The following is a 17,502-nucleotide window of genomic DNA, read 5'->3' as shown; positions in this document are numbered from 1 at the left end:
TTTTTTAATTTGTTGAGGGGAGTGGTTGGGGAAAAAAGGGTATATATACATGCATTTGCAAAACAGGTCATGGCCATTCCATCAAATTATATATATACAAAATAAAAAAGAACTGCAAAGAGTGCCTTGGAATTCACTGAATTGGATACTCGTACATACTTCATTTAGCAGACAGTTACTGAGTTGCTACTGAGTCTGGCCTGATCTGGGGTATGGGGTGACTGAGCAGAAAAGACCTGACCCCTACCCTCCAGGAACTCACAGCCTGGAAAGGAGACGGCACGTACACAAGACAAGCGTGGTGTAGTGGAATAGGTGTTCTACCCACAATGTCGTGGGAATAGGGAACAAGCATCTAACAATTCTCATGTTTTCTTATTAAATGAAGGCCAATGAGAATGAAGAAATGAAGAAAAAACATCAGTGATATTAAAATGTAAATTATATGGGAAAATGATTCATCATGTAACTTTCTGTATAACAAGTGCATTGCACGAAGTGAAGAATGCCTATCTTATAACTGCCTTTGGATAATACTTAACCACCCCCCTCCCCAAGTTATTGAGTCCTTTCCAATGGGTCCTAACCTGGTGACTTAGTTAAGCCCTTTGGGGACTTATCTATAGGGCCTAATCTCACTGAGACATTGAGAAAAAGGGATTCTGCTGTGCAAAACAACCATAGGAATGGGAATAGGCATGTCATTAAAAAAAACTTACAGATTTATTTAGGGACCGATGCCTTCTCTGTCTCTCATAACCTGTCTGCACTCTTCCTCACAGGTTTTTGCCCCTTTACATTTGCCTTACTACCAATTCTAGCTGCCTTGGTCTCTCATATTCTACACATCTCTACACAGGCCTCTGCCCCCTCATCACTCCTCCAACACCCTTTCTGTTTCAGCTCTCCCACTGGTGTTTCCTAGTTCACATTTCTCAGAGACAGTATCGGATTTGCCTTCCCTAACTATGTGTACCTGTGAGTTATTCAGTTGTCCAATCCTGGATGAATTGGCTATAGCTGGGAGAAGATATAAAACATGACCACCTAGAGCTGTCTTTCATCAAGGATTCTGGCCTCCGTAGGAAATGGTGCCATAATCAATTAGTGATGTCTGCCACATATGTAAGCCCTTTAAAAGCAAGGGAACAAGGCCTTCTTCAGGTATGTACCTTAAGTGTAGAATTTCCTACACTGTATTGTAACTATTTCCCTCTGAAGACAGTGAGAGCCTCTCTAGGGATGATACTGTGTCAGACCCATTTCTAAATCCCCCATGTCTAGCATAGGTACTAGCACATGCTAAGAGCTCAGTAAATACTTGTTAAATGAATGTCCTCCCCCCACCCCATGTAACCTCCCTCTCCTGCTCTTTCAAATACATCCTATACATAGTAGATAAGATACAAAATATAATGCTTCTATTTTATATGTACTTTCTAGTTAGCAAAATCCTACCCCTCCTGCAAAGGCCAGTTCAATTGCCATCTATTCCATAAAACCTTCCCAGATCCCCCCATCAGATCTCACACTCCGTCCTTTGTGTGTCTACACTACTTGCTAGTACCACTATTTCAGATATATTTCATCTTGCCTTGTATTAGTCATATACAGGCTCTCAGCCAGGAGACAGTAAGCTTTCTTAAGATAGGGAATACAACTTATTTATGTTTGCATTCTCCCCTGGCACCAGTAGTAGTAGTACTAAACCTTTGTTGAATTGAATATCCACTGGAAGCAAACTTTGTGTGGGTTTTAGCACACATAGGATGATTGGATTTGTACATATCTAACCACACTCCTTTTTGACCACTTAAATACATTTATAAAAGAGCTGGTCAAAGCCAGAGGTGCAGCCTGAAGCCATTAAACAAAGAAAAAACTAACAGTTCCATATGGGGACGTACCCCTGACCTGGATCTCATTAGCACCATCTGACAACCAACTGGGCCAACCAGTCAGTGTTTCATAACTCTTAATGATACAGGCTCACTTTGAGAATCGGGTTCATTTTTTTTTTAATGACATAATAGGAAAATGATCACAGGCCATGAGGTAGGAAGGAGAGTGGATAATGAGGAAGGGGAAGTAAGAGAATGACACCACAGGGGATGTTCAGAGGAGGAAAGATCTAAAAGATAGAGAAGAACAAAGAAGATCCGGAAGGGAGAAAGTAAAGGGGAATGGAGCCAGGGTCTCAACAATGGAGTTTTTATTCATCTATTCCATTATTCCAAGAACAAGGAAACAATCCAGGAATTTGGAAAGCAAGAGCTAAACAGTAATAAAGAGATAATTTGGCTGTGTGTGTATATTCCTCATCTGTGGTGTTCAATAGTAAAGAATATGACCAAAACAAAGAACATGAAAACATTTTTTCTACAAAAATATACTGAGTAGATCTACAAAAACACATGTTAGGATCAAATTGTAAAGGCTTTTTAGTCATTGGGCCAATAACTTACCCAATGGCTTACTACTGCCTGATGAAGTACATTTGTTGAGATCAGATGTCTGATTTGAATGCACTCAACACTGGTTACTGTCAAAGACTAGATACTGGATTAAATGGCTCATTGATTTATCCTAATATGGAAATGTTTCAGATAATAGGTGCTAAGAGTTAACTTTTATGTGAGAGTGTTTACAATTCTCTGACATATCAAACTGATAAAATGACTATCCAATACTGTTTTATGAGAGGAAAGTAGATTGATTTTTTTTCTTTTCTTTTTTTTTTTTTGGCTAAGGAAGAGAATAAGATGCATACTTTTAATTTTTAAAATTTACTCTTTGGGAACAAAACCACTCAACTGTGCTTAATCTGATATTTTTTCCAATTACGCTGGAAAGCACTAACGAATGTATCACTTTTTTAACTTTGCTTTGTAACACTTGAGTGCTTACCACTTGATGTGCCATTTAAAGGATAATTAATGGATAAACTAAAAGGATAATTATTATGGAGTTTAATATAGCAGGCAAACTGCTCATTAATCCTTACAAGCTTTGCTTCGTTATTATCATTTACTTAAAAAGATACCACAGGGAACTGGTATTTACCACCACATTAGCTACATATTATATACCCATAGTCTATGTTTCTGTAATAATTTTGGTTTATTTAAAAAATAAACTTTATTTAAAATATCAAATAGCAAGTCTTGTTGGCTAATCAATATTCTGGAAAATTAGATTTATAACCTTCATATTTTTTCTTTCTTCCAAGGATTTAATATTCATATTAAAGCTTTCTTTAGGAAAAGGTAAGCAAACTTAACAGCACAGCAATTTGCTGAACTATCAAATAATATTAAAAATTATAAAAACGAAAAAATAAACATACATAGAAAATGATATACAAAATGACACTGATATCGATCAAGATGAAAACAACACCACAAATGTAAATAATTGTTAATTTTCTGCTATGTTATTTAAATAATTAATAAAACCATCCTATGGAACATTTGGTATATAATTGGCTGTTAATACTGGGATAATCATAACTTCATTGCATTGATTTAAAAAGCTATAATAATTTACCAAACAGAAAATGCACCAAAATGTTACCAAGATTGTGTTTGGGTGGTAAGTTCAATGGTGATTCTCTGACATATCAAACTGATAAATTTTTCCTTCCTATATTTTTCTCATTTTCTATCATAAGTTTGTATTAAACAACCCAAAACTTTATTTTAAAAAAGTAAATAATTATACCACAATTATGTGGATGCATAATTAAGACAGAAAGGTTAAAATATTTTTTCAGATAATATAGTAACAGATCTAGCATTTAAATCAGACTTCTGAATTGCTTCTTTTGTTAATAATATTAAATTATTCTTAAGGAAACTTTAATAGGGATTCCCTAAGAACAAAAATATAGATGTTGTATGTCTGATTTTTCCAGAGCATAAACTGACCTATAGGATTTGTTTGTTGATAGTGATTAATATTATTGTTAGTGAGCAAAAATTCTTCTAGCATGTGTATCTCAAACCACTAATGTCATCTGAACTGTTGGCTATGAAGATGATAGGAATTATGTCTAGCCAATTGATTATATACTTTAGAACCAAAGGTATGAACATGGAAAAAAGCTATTTATTTTGCCACTCCATATGCCACTGATTTGCCACTGATATTCCATTATAGACACCATCCCAGAATTTTTGCATCAGTGGGAAGGAAAAGAATTTTAAATGGAAGGAGCCAACTTCCATGAAGTAATCTAATCACCAGGCACTATACTATTCTTTTGTATAAGTGGTTCATTTACTCTTTCCAATAACCTTAGGTGATAGGAATAATAATCATTTTACAGGTAAAAAAAATCAAGTATCAGAAATACTAAGGGATTTGCCTAAGGTGCCACAGCTAGTACATAGTAGAGCCAGGGTTTTAGTCCAGGTTTTGCTAGTTCCTTTCTACAACAGTTTCCTGGAGAGATTACAAATCTAGAACCATTAGAGAAAAACACGAAATAAAGCCATAGCACTAAGATTATGAAAGTTCATTATGAAAATGTGAGGCTCACTTAACCAAGAACTCTTAGTAATCACATTCCAAGCAGACATTACCTCTAATTCCAATGCTTCTGAGAGTAATTTCTGGGCATTTTTCCTAAATGTCTCGGTTTTGGAATCACTCCGGACTTCAATAGAAGGTCTATCCGCGTGTTTTTCAATGAAAGTTCTCCACTCAGTGTAAACTTCTCTGGCAAGATAAGCAACTTCTGGATCTGAGTGTTGACGCATCTTGTTCACAGTATGACCTGGAAGGAGAGAAGAGAAACCAAAGGAAATGTTCTGTCTTCTGAAACATACAGGACTAGATGGACTGATATGTGTATAACACTTAGTAATTCACATACCTAAAAATTTTAAAGCTCTTGAGCAAATGGCCATTTCTCAAGGACTGAGATTACAAGATAATCACTGGACTAGTCAATGTAGTAAGTCATAAAATAGAAACAACCAATAGATACTTAAACTAGAACAACTAAGGTTACCAACTCCTTAATCCAAAAATTGCGATAAAAGAAAATGAATTAAGCATTTTTCTTATCTCTTTGTTGCATACTGTATTTCAGAACAACCTAATAGTTCTAGTTATTGTGGAAATGTTCTTTATTCAGCTAATAAATGTGAAAAGATTGACAGAATTAAAAAGAATTGTAGCCCATAGTGAAATAATTCATGAAGGTGATAATCCTCAGTAGATGAACTCATTCATTGAAAGGTTGATGGGGAAATTTATAATGGAGTTGTCATACCTGAACCACTGATCAATCAGCATCCCCAAGAGTGACACTATCAGGCAGAGGTACCAATTCACAGCCTTACCTATGAAGTATTCTTGCAACATCCTCCCCTCAAAAAACGATGAACCAGAATCCAATGAGTCATCCATAGCTAACTTCTAGTTTATAGAAAATATGAGAAGCAGTGGAATAAGTTAGAGTATGAGGTAACACAAAAATTGAGAACGTGGCACATTCTACAGAACAACAGACCTGGCTTCTGTAACAGTGAATGGCATTTTTTAAAAAGGGGAATAAGGTCACAGACTGTTATAGATTACAAGTCTTTTGAGTCCAAACTACTAAATGTGATGTTTGGAGCCCCTTAAGGCCATCTTCTATAGTAGCAAAAATAGCCTTTATTTAACTTTATTATTTTCTCTTTTAGGGATATTTTTTTCTAAAACATAAACCTGACCATTTCACTGCTTCACTTAAATCTTTCAATTTTATATCCAAATTCACAGCTTGTCACACAAATCCCTTCAATCATGTGCCACCCTCCCACCTACTTTCTAGCTTCCTTTCCAGCTCTCACACTGTCATCCTATACTCTAGCTACTTGCAACTCCAAAACACTCCAATATTTTGAAAGTCTCTACTTTTGAACATATACTCTAATAAACATTCTGTCTGCCTGGAATACTCTTTCTTCCCACTTCATCTGGTTCACTTCCATTCTGTCTTTAAGATGCAGTACAAGAGTTTCTTCCTGTAGGAAGTCTTCCTTAATACTCCTAGTCTTGGCTGTTATACTTCCTCTGTGCTTCCTTAGCACCTTGGACTTCTGTTCATCACAAAAATTATTATAATTGGTTGCAATTAGATAAGTTATCTCTCTTGTTCACCAAAGTAAGCTCCTTGAGGGTAGGAGCTATGATGCGTTTATCTCTGGCTGTATCTCCAGCAGACAGCACAGTGGCAGGAGGTGGGATCAGGAGAGTGGGAGTTCAATAAATGTTGTGGAATGAGAGGCCCATATGAAAAATAACATATTTTTGCTAAAATAAATGGCAAGGGGAAAAATACCATATCATTTAATAGAAAGTTAGTAAAATAATGACAATATATTGAAGTTAATATAATGTCAATCAAAAATCTTAATAGGCTGTTTTTATTAGATTACAACCTATATATCTAGACTTACTGTAGGAATATAAATGGACAAAAGAATAAAATACTATTTTGAAAAAGAGAAATTATCAGTTATAAGTAGCCTTTTAAAATACTAGAATATATTACAAGCAACAATAATTAAAATTGTATGGACTAGCATCAAAAAATAGACCTACTAAATAAAAAAGGAAGCTTGGGAATAGACCTTATTATATACAAGGATTTAATATATAATAAAAAGAGTCATCATTGAACAAAAGGAAGCAGGAAAAGGATTTACATTTGGGGAAATGGTCAGAAACATTTAGAAAGTTCATTAGCTTCTGCCAACTGTATAGCCCAACACTTAATGACTCATTTACTCTCCACACATTTGCTGAATGCCCACTCTTATGCTAAGCACTTGTCATTCAGGGCTGAACAAGAAAATGTACCTGCTTTTAAGGTTCTGTGACAAGCATCCTGAAGATGGAAAAAAAAAAATGTAACCTTGAAGGGAAAACAAGAGTCTTTAACTTCTCACTCAAACCAATCACCTATCTAGAAATTTCATCTAGCCTTTCTACTGCCCAGAGAAAGGAATATGTTAATACTCCTCACAAGGACAGGGAAGAGGAATGTCTCTGAAGAGGGAAGGTGCTTCCTAGCTGTCAAAGCTTAACGAGGTGCTTCTGAAATACACATATCACTTAAGAGCTGGTCACTACTCAGTATTTTCCTTTTCTGAGCAGAGTTCTCCATATCCTTGAGTTTATTAATTCAGCAAGCAAATTTTTGTTGGTCATTGTTATAGATGCTAAAAATGAAAAGATAAATGAGACACTGGAGGACGACCTCAAGACCTAAATTCAGGCCGTTTTAATACATTTGTACTAAACACCTACTTTACGCAGGGTCCCAAGGGTACGGAGAGGAGAAAGACACAGTCCCCGTAATTTAACTTACGTTCACCCTGCCAAGGTGTACAAAGAAAATATATGTTAAAAAAATTTCATTCCATTACTGTTTGTGGCAGTGAAAAGCTAAAAACAACATACAAGCTCATCGTTAGGGGTCCAACTTGTTAAATAAATTATAGCCCATTCAAACAATAAATACTTTGCAGCCATTAAAGACTAGTATAGTTCAACATGGAAAGGTGGTTATTCAGATAAGTGGAAAAAGAAAACAGATTCTCAGAAGAGCACGCACAGTGTGAGCCAATATTTATTTATTACATAATTTATAACATAAATTACACTTAAGTAATAAACACATATGTGTGTTTATATGCAGAGGAAAAGGTCTAAAACAATTTATAATGAAGTCATCATGGATGTCCTCTGAGAAGTGGGACAGTCCAGCTCACAACTTTGTGGGTTGACTCAACCTGTAAGCAATCCTAACAGTGCAGGCTGTGTTGTAATAGAGGTGCACTCATTCAGGCTTCTTTGGAGTAGAGATCCTTCTATGTGTTCCCTACCTTATCCTTTTTTCTCTCCATAAAAGGCACTGTTGTTCCAGCTTTATATATGAGAACTGAAGACATGAAAGTTTTCAATCAGAGTCCTCTACTTGTCCAACCAATAGACCTTCTCCATCCTGATGTTACTTAATCCTTCAGTGGCATCTGACACTGCCGCCTTCTTCCTTCTGAAATATTCTCTTCTAATGCTTTTTGAGAAACCACCTGTTACTGCTTTTCTGCTTCCTTTTCCATCTCTTCTGCTGACTGCATATGTCTTGCTCAGCCTTTATCTGTGCACCCCAGCTGGGGTGCTGTCTTTGGCCTCTTCTTTTCTTTCTCTGCCTGCCTTCCCTGAGTAATCCTACCCACTCCTGTGATCCAACTACCATCTGCAAGCAGAGGACTACTGAGAATGTATTTCTAGCCCAAAGGCTTGCACTGAACACAAGACCCAAATATCCAGTATCCTACTAGACATCTTTACATGCGTATTTTGCAAGCACCTCTAACTCAACATTTCTAAAACGGAAAATGAATTCATTATTATCCCCCTCAGTCCCTCCTCCTGTATTTCTTATCACACAATGGCACCACCATTAAGCTATCAAGTTAGGCTCCTTAACATTTCTTATATCTTTCCCTTTTCCTCTTCAACTCCCTCTTCATCCTCACTGCTGCCCTGATTCAGGTCCCCATCACCTCTCTACAGGTCTACTGCAATGATTTACTAATCAATCTTTGTTCCTAGTCTGGCCTTCTCCAATTTATCCTCTATCCTGAAGTCAAAAATAATCTTTTTAAACCACAATTTGATCATATCACCCCGTAACCAAAAACCCTTCGGTGGCTCTCTCCACTGCCTTCAAATTAATTTCTAAGTATAGCATCCAAGCTCTGGATGACCTGAGCCTCTCTGGCCTTACGTCTCACCAGATTGCCCTCTTTCCTCCTTCCCCTCACACCTAGCCCTTCTACCCCTTTATGTCCATGCATTAAGTTCTAGCCACAGACAGCAGCTTGCACATCCTTGTTCTGGTTTAGGCTCTCTGGCATTCTTACATTTCTGTGCCTTAGCTCATTGCTCCCTTTGCCTAGAATGTTTAAATGCTCACTTTCCCTTCTAAATTGTAAACATCTGGAGGGCAGAACCCATGCCTTACTCCAAAATATGTCTCCAGTTCCCAGAATAGTGCCTAGCACAGAATAATCAACAAATGTTTGCTGAACTGAATCAAAGTTAAATTTAAAAATTTACATTTGGCTTTCAAATTGGTTTTGTACTAACATTTGAATATGGATGCAGTTGATTGGGAAAATCACCAGATGTAAACAAAATAATGGAATGATACTGTGAAGAACAGAATCCAAAGGCAATGGGAAAATCAAAAGCTTATAATTTTTACCCATTGCTAATAATTCTTTCTGCTTACTACTCCAGATTTTACATGACTTATTTAATTTTTATAACTAAACAATGAATTAAATACTATTTTTATATCTCTTTTTACAAATGAGAAACTGAAGGTCAGCAAAGTAACAGGCCCCAGGTCTCACAGTTAGTCAATGTGGAAGCCAGGATTTGAACACAAGTGGCTTGACTCCAGGGCCAACACACTTAACCCCTAGCACCCTGTATTTCTCTGTTAGTAGGAACCTGGAACACAGGGAGTGTTCAATAAGGCTCTATCGAGATCATGTTCACCTTCTTGGTATTCCCAAATCAGAAAAATACAAGCCTTGTGAGGTGGCCATAGGGCTTCATTTCACAGGCTAGGGCAGTGGAATCAATGCTCCTGGCTTGCAGGGGGCAGCACACCTCACAGATAACTCTCACAGGATCCCCACCCAGACTGGTTGGGAGACTCTGCCAATATCAAGGAAACCATCTCAGGAAGGCCATGGCTGTTCAGGAGCCCAAGGAGATGTAAGCCTTGTCAACAGAGGGAAGGCCTCTCCAAAAAAAGAGTGACAGCAGGAAAGACCGTCTGGGCAGGAAACGAGAAGACAAACGGGGGTCTAGGGAACCCTCTTCCAGAAAAAACAAGGCAAAAATCATAAATTTTGGATCACAAAAGGAATTTCATGATAACAATAATGATGACAGTTAACCACTGTGGTAAATGCTTTACATATCTTAACTCATTTAATTCTCAGGACAACCCTATGAGGTAGGCGCTGCTGTGATTCCCCATTTTATAGGTACAGAACCTGAGGAACTAAGAGGTTAAGTAACTTATGAAAGACATGACACGTAAGAAGCAGGGCCAGATTTCAAACAGGCAGTTTGGCTCCAGAGCTCATGCTTTAACCCTATACTATTGCCTCTGGTGATAACACAGTTCTACCTTCATCTGATTTAGATGAAAACAAATGAGGATCCATGACCTTTCCCCAAGGTCACAAGTTGGTCAGTAGCTACATGAAGGAAGTTAATGATCTGCAAAAGTCATTATTTGCTCCATGAAGTTTATGTTTTAAAGCAAGCAGTGCCACTGGCTGATCTTATGATCTAGGTCAAGTCCCCTGGGCTTAAAGGTAGGGGGTTTCTGCATCCTAGCACATTAAGCTAAATTCCCTGCAGGAAGCAGTCTTTCACTCATTTAATAAACATTACCACATGCTAGATATGTATGTACCAGGTCCTGTGCTAGACACTGGGATAGAACCCAGTTAGGACCAAGACGCCTTCAAGGAGCTCCAGATAGATCTAGGCACAAAAGACACCAATGCATGGAACTGTTACAGGTCCTAAGACAGTACTGAAAGGGAAACTCCACAGAGGGCCAAAAGGCAGAGGAGTTAATTCAGCTGGTAAAGGGGCCAGGAAATAGCAGGAAAGAGGCAAATTCTCATCCTGGGTCTTGACAATGACTCAAGGAGACAGGACTCACAGAGGAAGTAGAGTTGAGAAGATCATGGAACCTGAAGTAGATGGCAAAATTTGAGGGCTTGTGGTAGGCAAAATGATGGTTCCCAAAGACAGCCATGCCCTAATCCTCAGACCTGTATGTTACTTTACATGGAAAAGGGGACTTTGCAGATGTGATTAAGATTAAGGACTCTAAAATAGGGTGGATTAAAGTGGATTATCTTGGTGGGCCCAATCTAATCACATTCCTGAAAGGTGGTAGAGACAGAGGGTGGGTCAGTGAGATGAAGTGTGAGAAGAATTCAACCCTCGAGCTCTGAAGATGGAGGTAGGGAACCACAACCTAAGGAATACAGGTAGCTTCTAGAAACTGGAAAGGGCAAGGAAAAAGAGTCTTCCTTAGAGTCTCCAGAAAGGAACACAGCCCTGCCAACACCTTGATTTTAGCCGAGACCCACAAAAGCACGAGATAATAGATCTGTGTTTTAAACCACTAATTTTATGGTAATTTGTTATGGTATTATTCATAGAAAATGAATACAGAGCCTATGAGTAGTTCAGGATTGCTGAAAGTAGGAATCTATGGCACAACTTGAGACAGATGGCTATTTGAAAGGTCTTTGCCACTAACTTCTCCTGTGACCCTGGGCAAGTCCAATCACATACCTGTTCATTCATCCACCCACTCACTCACTCAATTTGTTCATTCAACAAACAATTTTAGCTTCGCATAGATTATGTTTTACCTGGATCTTGAAGGACAAGTAAAAGCTTGTCATGGACAAGGGTGCATCTTTAGGTTTCAGGAGGTGGTATGACATGGTATAAGAATATCTTAGCTTTGTCTCTTATTATTTGGTTTTCTGACCTGGGCAAGTTACTTTAAACTCTGTAAGCCTCATTTTTCCCACTTGTAAAGTGGAGAAAATAACATTTACCTTCCAGAATTGTTATGTGTATCAAATGAAGTCATAGTTGGGAAAGCACTTAGTAAATATAGGTTTTCTTGTTGTTAATCAATCATAAATGAAAATAAGACATCTCTGAAATCAGATCAATATGATTGACATAAGACTTTTCCCAGAATATTCATATATACAGCACTGCAAAGTGGAGCATGCTTGCTCACCAGGTTGAGAACACAAGGCCTAACTCCACTGCCTTATCGGCCACCTACTTGATACCTCGTACCCACCAGTGTCCTTTAGAATAAAGGCAGTCTTGGCCAGTGAGGCTCAGTTGGTTGGGGGTCATCCCTCAAAGTGAAGTGCCACTAATTCGATTCCCAGTTAGGACACATGCCTGGGTTGCAGGTTCCGTCCCCTGTCAGGTTGCGTATGAGAGGCAACCAATCAATGTTTCTCTCTCTCTCCCCCCCCCTTCCCTCTCTCTAAAAATAAATAAATAAAAATCTCTTTTAAAAAATTGTTAAGCCCTGACTGGTATGGCTCAGCAGATTAAGCACCAGCCTACAAACTGAAGGGTCACCAGTTTAATTCCCAGTCAGGGCACATGCCTGGGTTGTAGACCAGGTCCCTAGTTAGGGGTGTGCGAGAGGCAACCGATCAATGTTTCTCTCCCTCTCTTTCTCCCTCCCTTTCCCTCTCTCTAAGGATAAATAAATAAAATCTTTAAAAAGAAATAAAAATCAAAAAGTGTTAAAAAATAACAAAATAAAACAAAGGTGTCCATTCACAGAGACCCCATTAAGTGCTAGGTCCAAAGGCCTTCGCCCAGCTGGTCCTCAACTTCCCAGACCACGTGAGAACGGTGAGGCCACTCATTTCCCTTGCCTCTTAAAACACTCTCCTCCTTGGTCTTCATGCCCAATACAGAAGTCCTGGCTCTCTTCTTCTCTCTCTAATTATGCTCCCTCTGCCTTTTTATTGGCTCTTCTTCCTCCTCCCACTGCCCCACCATGAATCTTCCAAGTTCTACCCTTTAGCTCTTTAATCTTTTCTTTCACCCAGAGAATTCATGCACATAGGTGATTTTAAGCAAATGCTTCCATGCAAATGACTTCTAAATATGTATTTTAAGTCTAAAGCTCTCATGTGAGCTTCAGTTCCACATCTCCTACTAACTGCTGGACATTTCTACCTGGAGAGTTCAAGTCAGAGCAAAATGCTAGAAGCATTGCTAAAATGGGAATACCAGGAGAAAACCTGCACTTGAGGTACACAAGAAAAGCCACTAAATTCTGTTTAAAAGACGTGAGTTTGAGCAGGTAGCAGCACCATAGAGATGGTCCAATAGCCATATAAAGGCATATATGGCTAGGGTCCAGGGCACATTGACAGTCTGCTGCTAACCGGGAAAGAGCATTGCCCCAAGAGACCTGGGTTCTTGTTATATCTCTGATGCTAACTCACTGTGTGGCCCTGGGTAAATCACTTCATCTCTCTGGGTCTGTTTCTTCCTTTATAAATTTAGGTAGCTAAATGAATTTAAGTTTTATGACGCTGACATTTACCAAGTACAGAAAGAGCAAAAAGTATAAGATCTCAATAGTAAATTAACAAAGAATACAAACAATTCACAAAAAAAGGACAAAGTGCCAATAAACACACAGGAAACAATTCATTCTCTGCAGTAAGTGAAAGCAATCTATTTTAACCTATTAATTAATATGATTTTAAGAAAATAGTAGGAATATAAATTGGAACCGCATTTCTAAAAATCTAAGATTCAAAACTGGATCAGGACGGGAGATACACATCCAAGAGTTGTCTGAATTAAGGCCTCAGTTAAGCCCGAGAGTGGAAAGGCTCTCTGTTGAAATACTCTAAAGCAGCTGCAAGACTGAGGTCAGAGTTTTATGGAAAAGTTCCCCATTAAGGAACAGGGGACAAGGACTGAAGAAACAGAAAAACAAGAAACAGGAATATAAAAAGCTACAAAGAGTCATGGAGAAAATCTTATTTGAACTTGTCATTTTCATTCATTCGATGAATATTTCCTGAGCTCCATCTATATGCCACATTAACATTTGAAATGCCACACTAAAATGTGTCCCATCGTCCTGCTGGCCTAGGGTTACTGTTTAGTAAATAAAAAATAAAGAAATAAAGAAGTAAATAAGTAATTACAAACTCAGGTAAGGGATAAGAATGAAATAAACATTAAAAAAAAACCAAACTGGCAACAAGTTCAGTGTCATTTATGTTGACAGAAAAAAGATTAATCAATGGTCTCAAATTCATGGTTCTGGGAAGATGAGAAACAAGATAAGATTATTGGACATGGATAGAATGAAATCACTCATATCCTGGGAGAGAAAAATAGTGGTTGTGGGAGAAGCCAGCAGGAAAAGTGTTCAATGAAGGAATGGGAGGTACAGAAATGAGACTTGTGATTATTAGTCATTTTTAAAGGAATCTGGCTATAAAGGAAGAAGAAAAACAAAGTGTCTGTAAGAGATGGCAAAGACAATTAAAAGGCAAGATTTGAGTCTGTCTGAAGGCTGAAAGAACCAGTGAAGAGTGTAAGAGTAGAACAAAATAAAGAAGAATCTTGGCCTCCTCACCTCCACAGGCAATCCATATTAAGTCCAGGGCATTCTCCCTGATAAGGTCTCTCTACAAATCTGTCGATCAACAGGTTAGAATCTCTCCTCTTTTAAAAATGACAACTTTCTTCAACCACACATTCCCTTTGTGATATTGCTGCCTCTCTTTTTTCTTTCAGTTCTGGAAAGAATTGTTTATTTCACAGCTTCATTTCTTTACTGCTTTCTCATTCCTCAACCTTCTGCCTCAACCCTGCCCTTGACCTTACCAAAATCATTTATGATTTTAAGTTGCAAAATCTAATGTGTAATTTTTAGATTTAGCATATTTGACTCTGAGAACAACGAATGCTGCTGACCTAGAAATACTCCTTCCCATTTCAAGACAGCATTCTCTCCTGCTTCCCTTGTCACACTTTCTCAGTCTCTTTCTATAAGTCTCCTAAATATTGATGTGCTGCAGGATTTTGGATTTAGCTCTATGTTTTTCTTTTTTTTTTTTTAACTCTCACCCAAGGATATGTTTATTGATTTTAGAGAGGGGAGGAAGGGAGAGAGAGAGACATAGATGTGAGAGAGAAAAACCGATAGGCTGCCTCCTATACATGCCCCGACAGGGGATAGAACTCGCAACCTAGGTATATGCCCTAACTAGAGATCGAACACACTACCTTTTGGTGTACAAGAGGATGCTCCAACCAACTGAGCCAACCAGCCAGGGCTATGCTTTTCTTAAATACTCTTCCTGGGCAAGCTTACCTATTTCCATTGCCTCAATTTCTAACTATATGTTGATGATGACTCCCAAGTATATACTTACAGTCTTTCCTTAGCTTCAGCATTGTATATCCAACATCTCTTGGAAGTCCCACAGTATGTCAAACACAGTAAGTCTAAAACTAAATTTATTGATCTCTCCACCTCCAAATCTGCTGTTTCCCATCTTAATGAGTGGTACTCCCATCCACCTACTTGGCCATAACAGAAATCTAGGCTTCAGCCTTTACTCCTTTATCTCTATTCCCAACATCCAATCATTCTCTAGGTTCTTTGGGATTTTATTCCATTTATGTCTCTTGATTGCAACTACACCTTTCCATCACCATGACTACTATCCCATCCAGGATACCCATATTTCTCAACCAGATGTTTTAGTAGCTTCCTCACTGGGCTTCTGTTTCTAGGTTTGCTTTTCTCCAATAATTTCCTCACATGGCAGCCAGATGATTTTTTTTTTTCTAAAATGCTACTGTGAATATGTCACTCCTCCACCCAAAATTCTCCAATAATAATCACTTACTACCTTTAGGGTCTCAGGCTTTATTATGGACTAAAGCTATCCTTTCACTGCAGTAAAATTAGGTTCTAGATTTAAAAAAAAAAAAACCTCATTCCCTCTTTCAAAAATGTAAGCAGAGGCTAAAGGGTTAGGCACGGGGAGGGGTGGGGTTAAATTAAGGGCTGATGTAAACAGCCACACTGCTGAAATACTTGCTTTTGGGTCAGTGGTGAAGTGGGAGAGCTAATCCTGGGAGTCTAATATTGAGCTGGGATCCTTGAGAAGTGTGCTAAAGAACTCCAGGTCAGGGGTGACCCTTCACTATTGGTAGAAACAAAAAAAGAAAAGAAGCTAATCCCCTCTAGAGGGAAACTTCTCCAATTTAGTCCCACTCAATTCCCATAGACAGAAAGAATATAACGTGCTCACAATTAAAAATCAACAAACACATGGGAAGGCAAGCACCATTAGAGTCAGCAGAAACAGTAAACAAGATTTAAAGCTCCAAGGACTACACATATAAGAACAGTCAGGTGAAAAATACAGAAGAACTATATATTAAATGCTTAAAGAAATAAAAGGCACAATCATAAGAATGTACAAATAATACTTAAAAGACAGATTTAGGGAGAAAAGGAAACTTATAAAAATGAAAAATAATTTTTGAGATAAAGAACTTAATATATGGGTTAAATAGCAGATTAGAGTCAGCTAAAAAGGGAATTAGTGATTTGGAAGAATTGCATTTGAAGAAACTGCCCAGAACATTACAAGAGACAAGGAGATAAGGGGGGAAAAAAAAAAAAAATATATATATATATACATGACAAGCTAAGGGATATGAAAAATAAAAGGTCAAACATACTTCTGATTGTAGAATCTCATAACAAAGAAATAGAATGAAAGAGAGGTACTTTTGAAGGGATAATGGCTATAAAATTCCTACAAATGAACACAAACCTGCATGTCCAAGAAGTATAATAAATCTTGGCTTAATAAAAAGAAATACATATGATGGTAGCCATTCTATAAGACAGTCCCCAGTGACCTTCACCTCTTGGTATTCATAACAAGTGTGTACTTGCCCCCCAAATTGTACCAGGGTAGATCTGTGTGTCCAACAGAATATGATAGAAGTGATGGCATGTCACTTCTGACATTAGGTTATAAAAGGCACTGTAGCTTCCACCTTGGTTGTTCTCTCCTGGATCATTTGTTCTGGAGAAAGTCAGCTGCCATGTCATGAGTAGCCCCAAGGAGATGCCCAAGTGTTGAAAAACTAAAGCCTCCTACCAGCAATTCTGAGAGTGAGCCATTCTGAGCAGATCCTTAAGCTCTGGTCAAACTTTCAGATGACTACAGCCACAGCCAACGACTGCCAACAACTTGACTGAATCTCTTAAGATACTGTGAGCCAGAATCACCCAGACAAGCAGCTCTCAAATTCCTGATTTTCAGAAAAACTGTGTAAGATAATAATACTTAATCTGCTAACTTTTAAAAATATATTTTATTTATTTTTAGAGAGAGGGGAAGGGAGGGAGAAAAGGAGGGATAGAGACATCAATCAGTTGCCTGCCACACACCCCCAACTGGGGACCTGGCCTGCGACCCAGGCATTTGCCCTGACTGGGAATCAAACCAGCCACCTTTCAGTTCACAGCCTGGTGTTCAATTTATTGAACCACACCAGCCAGAGCAAGCTGCTAAATTTTGAGCTAATTTTTACACAGGGATAGATAATTAAAACAACTGTTAAGACCAAAAAGTTTTGAATGGCTTAAAAAGAACCTTCTCTATCTGGTCCAGACTGTCTCCCCAGCTTGACCTCAAACATACCAAACTTCTTTTAGTTTCTTCAGTGCATCCTGTTCTCTCCTACCTCCAGCCCTGTGTACAGCTCACATAATATATTCCCTGCCTGACACATTCTTCAACACCTTCTCTTCTGCTCCCAACGCATATACTCCTTAGGCTA

General features: G+C 38.2%; 1 protein-coding gene across 3 annotated transcripts in view; it reads right to left on the bottom strand.

Annotated features, from left to right (window-relative positions):
* TCEANC2 (transcription elongation factor A N-terminal and central domain containing 2) overlaps positions 1-17,502 on the bottom strand; it is a 33,368-nt gene that overhangs the window by 3,179 nt on the left and 12,687 nt on the right. For all 3 annotated transcript variants that reach the window (XM_054573533.1, XM_054573537.1, XM_054573545.1), the window contains exon 4: positions 4,584-4,777. In XM_054573533.1, coding sequence (XP_054429508.1) covers positions 4,584-4,777 — 194 coding nt within the window. The remainder of the gene's footprint in view (positions 1-4,583; positions 4,778-17,502) is intronic.

Source organism: Pteronotus mesoamericanus, unplaced genomic scaffold, assembly GCF_021234165.1.
Source record: "Pteronotus mesoamericanus isolate MK-2021 breed Mesoamerican mustached bat unplaced genomic scaffold, CSHL_Meso_final contig_105, whole genome shotgun sequence".
Classification (NCBI taxonomy): domain Eukaryota; kingdom Metazoa; phylum Chordata; class Mammalia; order Chiroptera; family Mormoopidae; genus Pteronotus; species Pteronotus mesoamericanus.
This window is presented reverse-complemented; position numbering and strand designations above follow the sequence as displayed.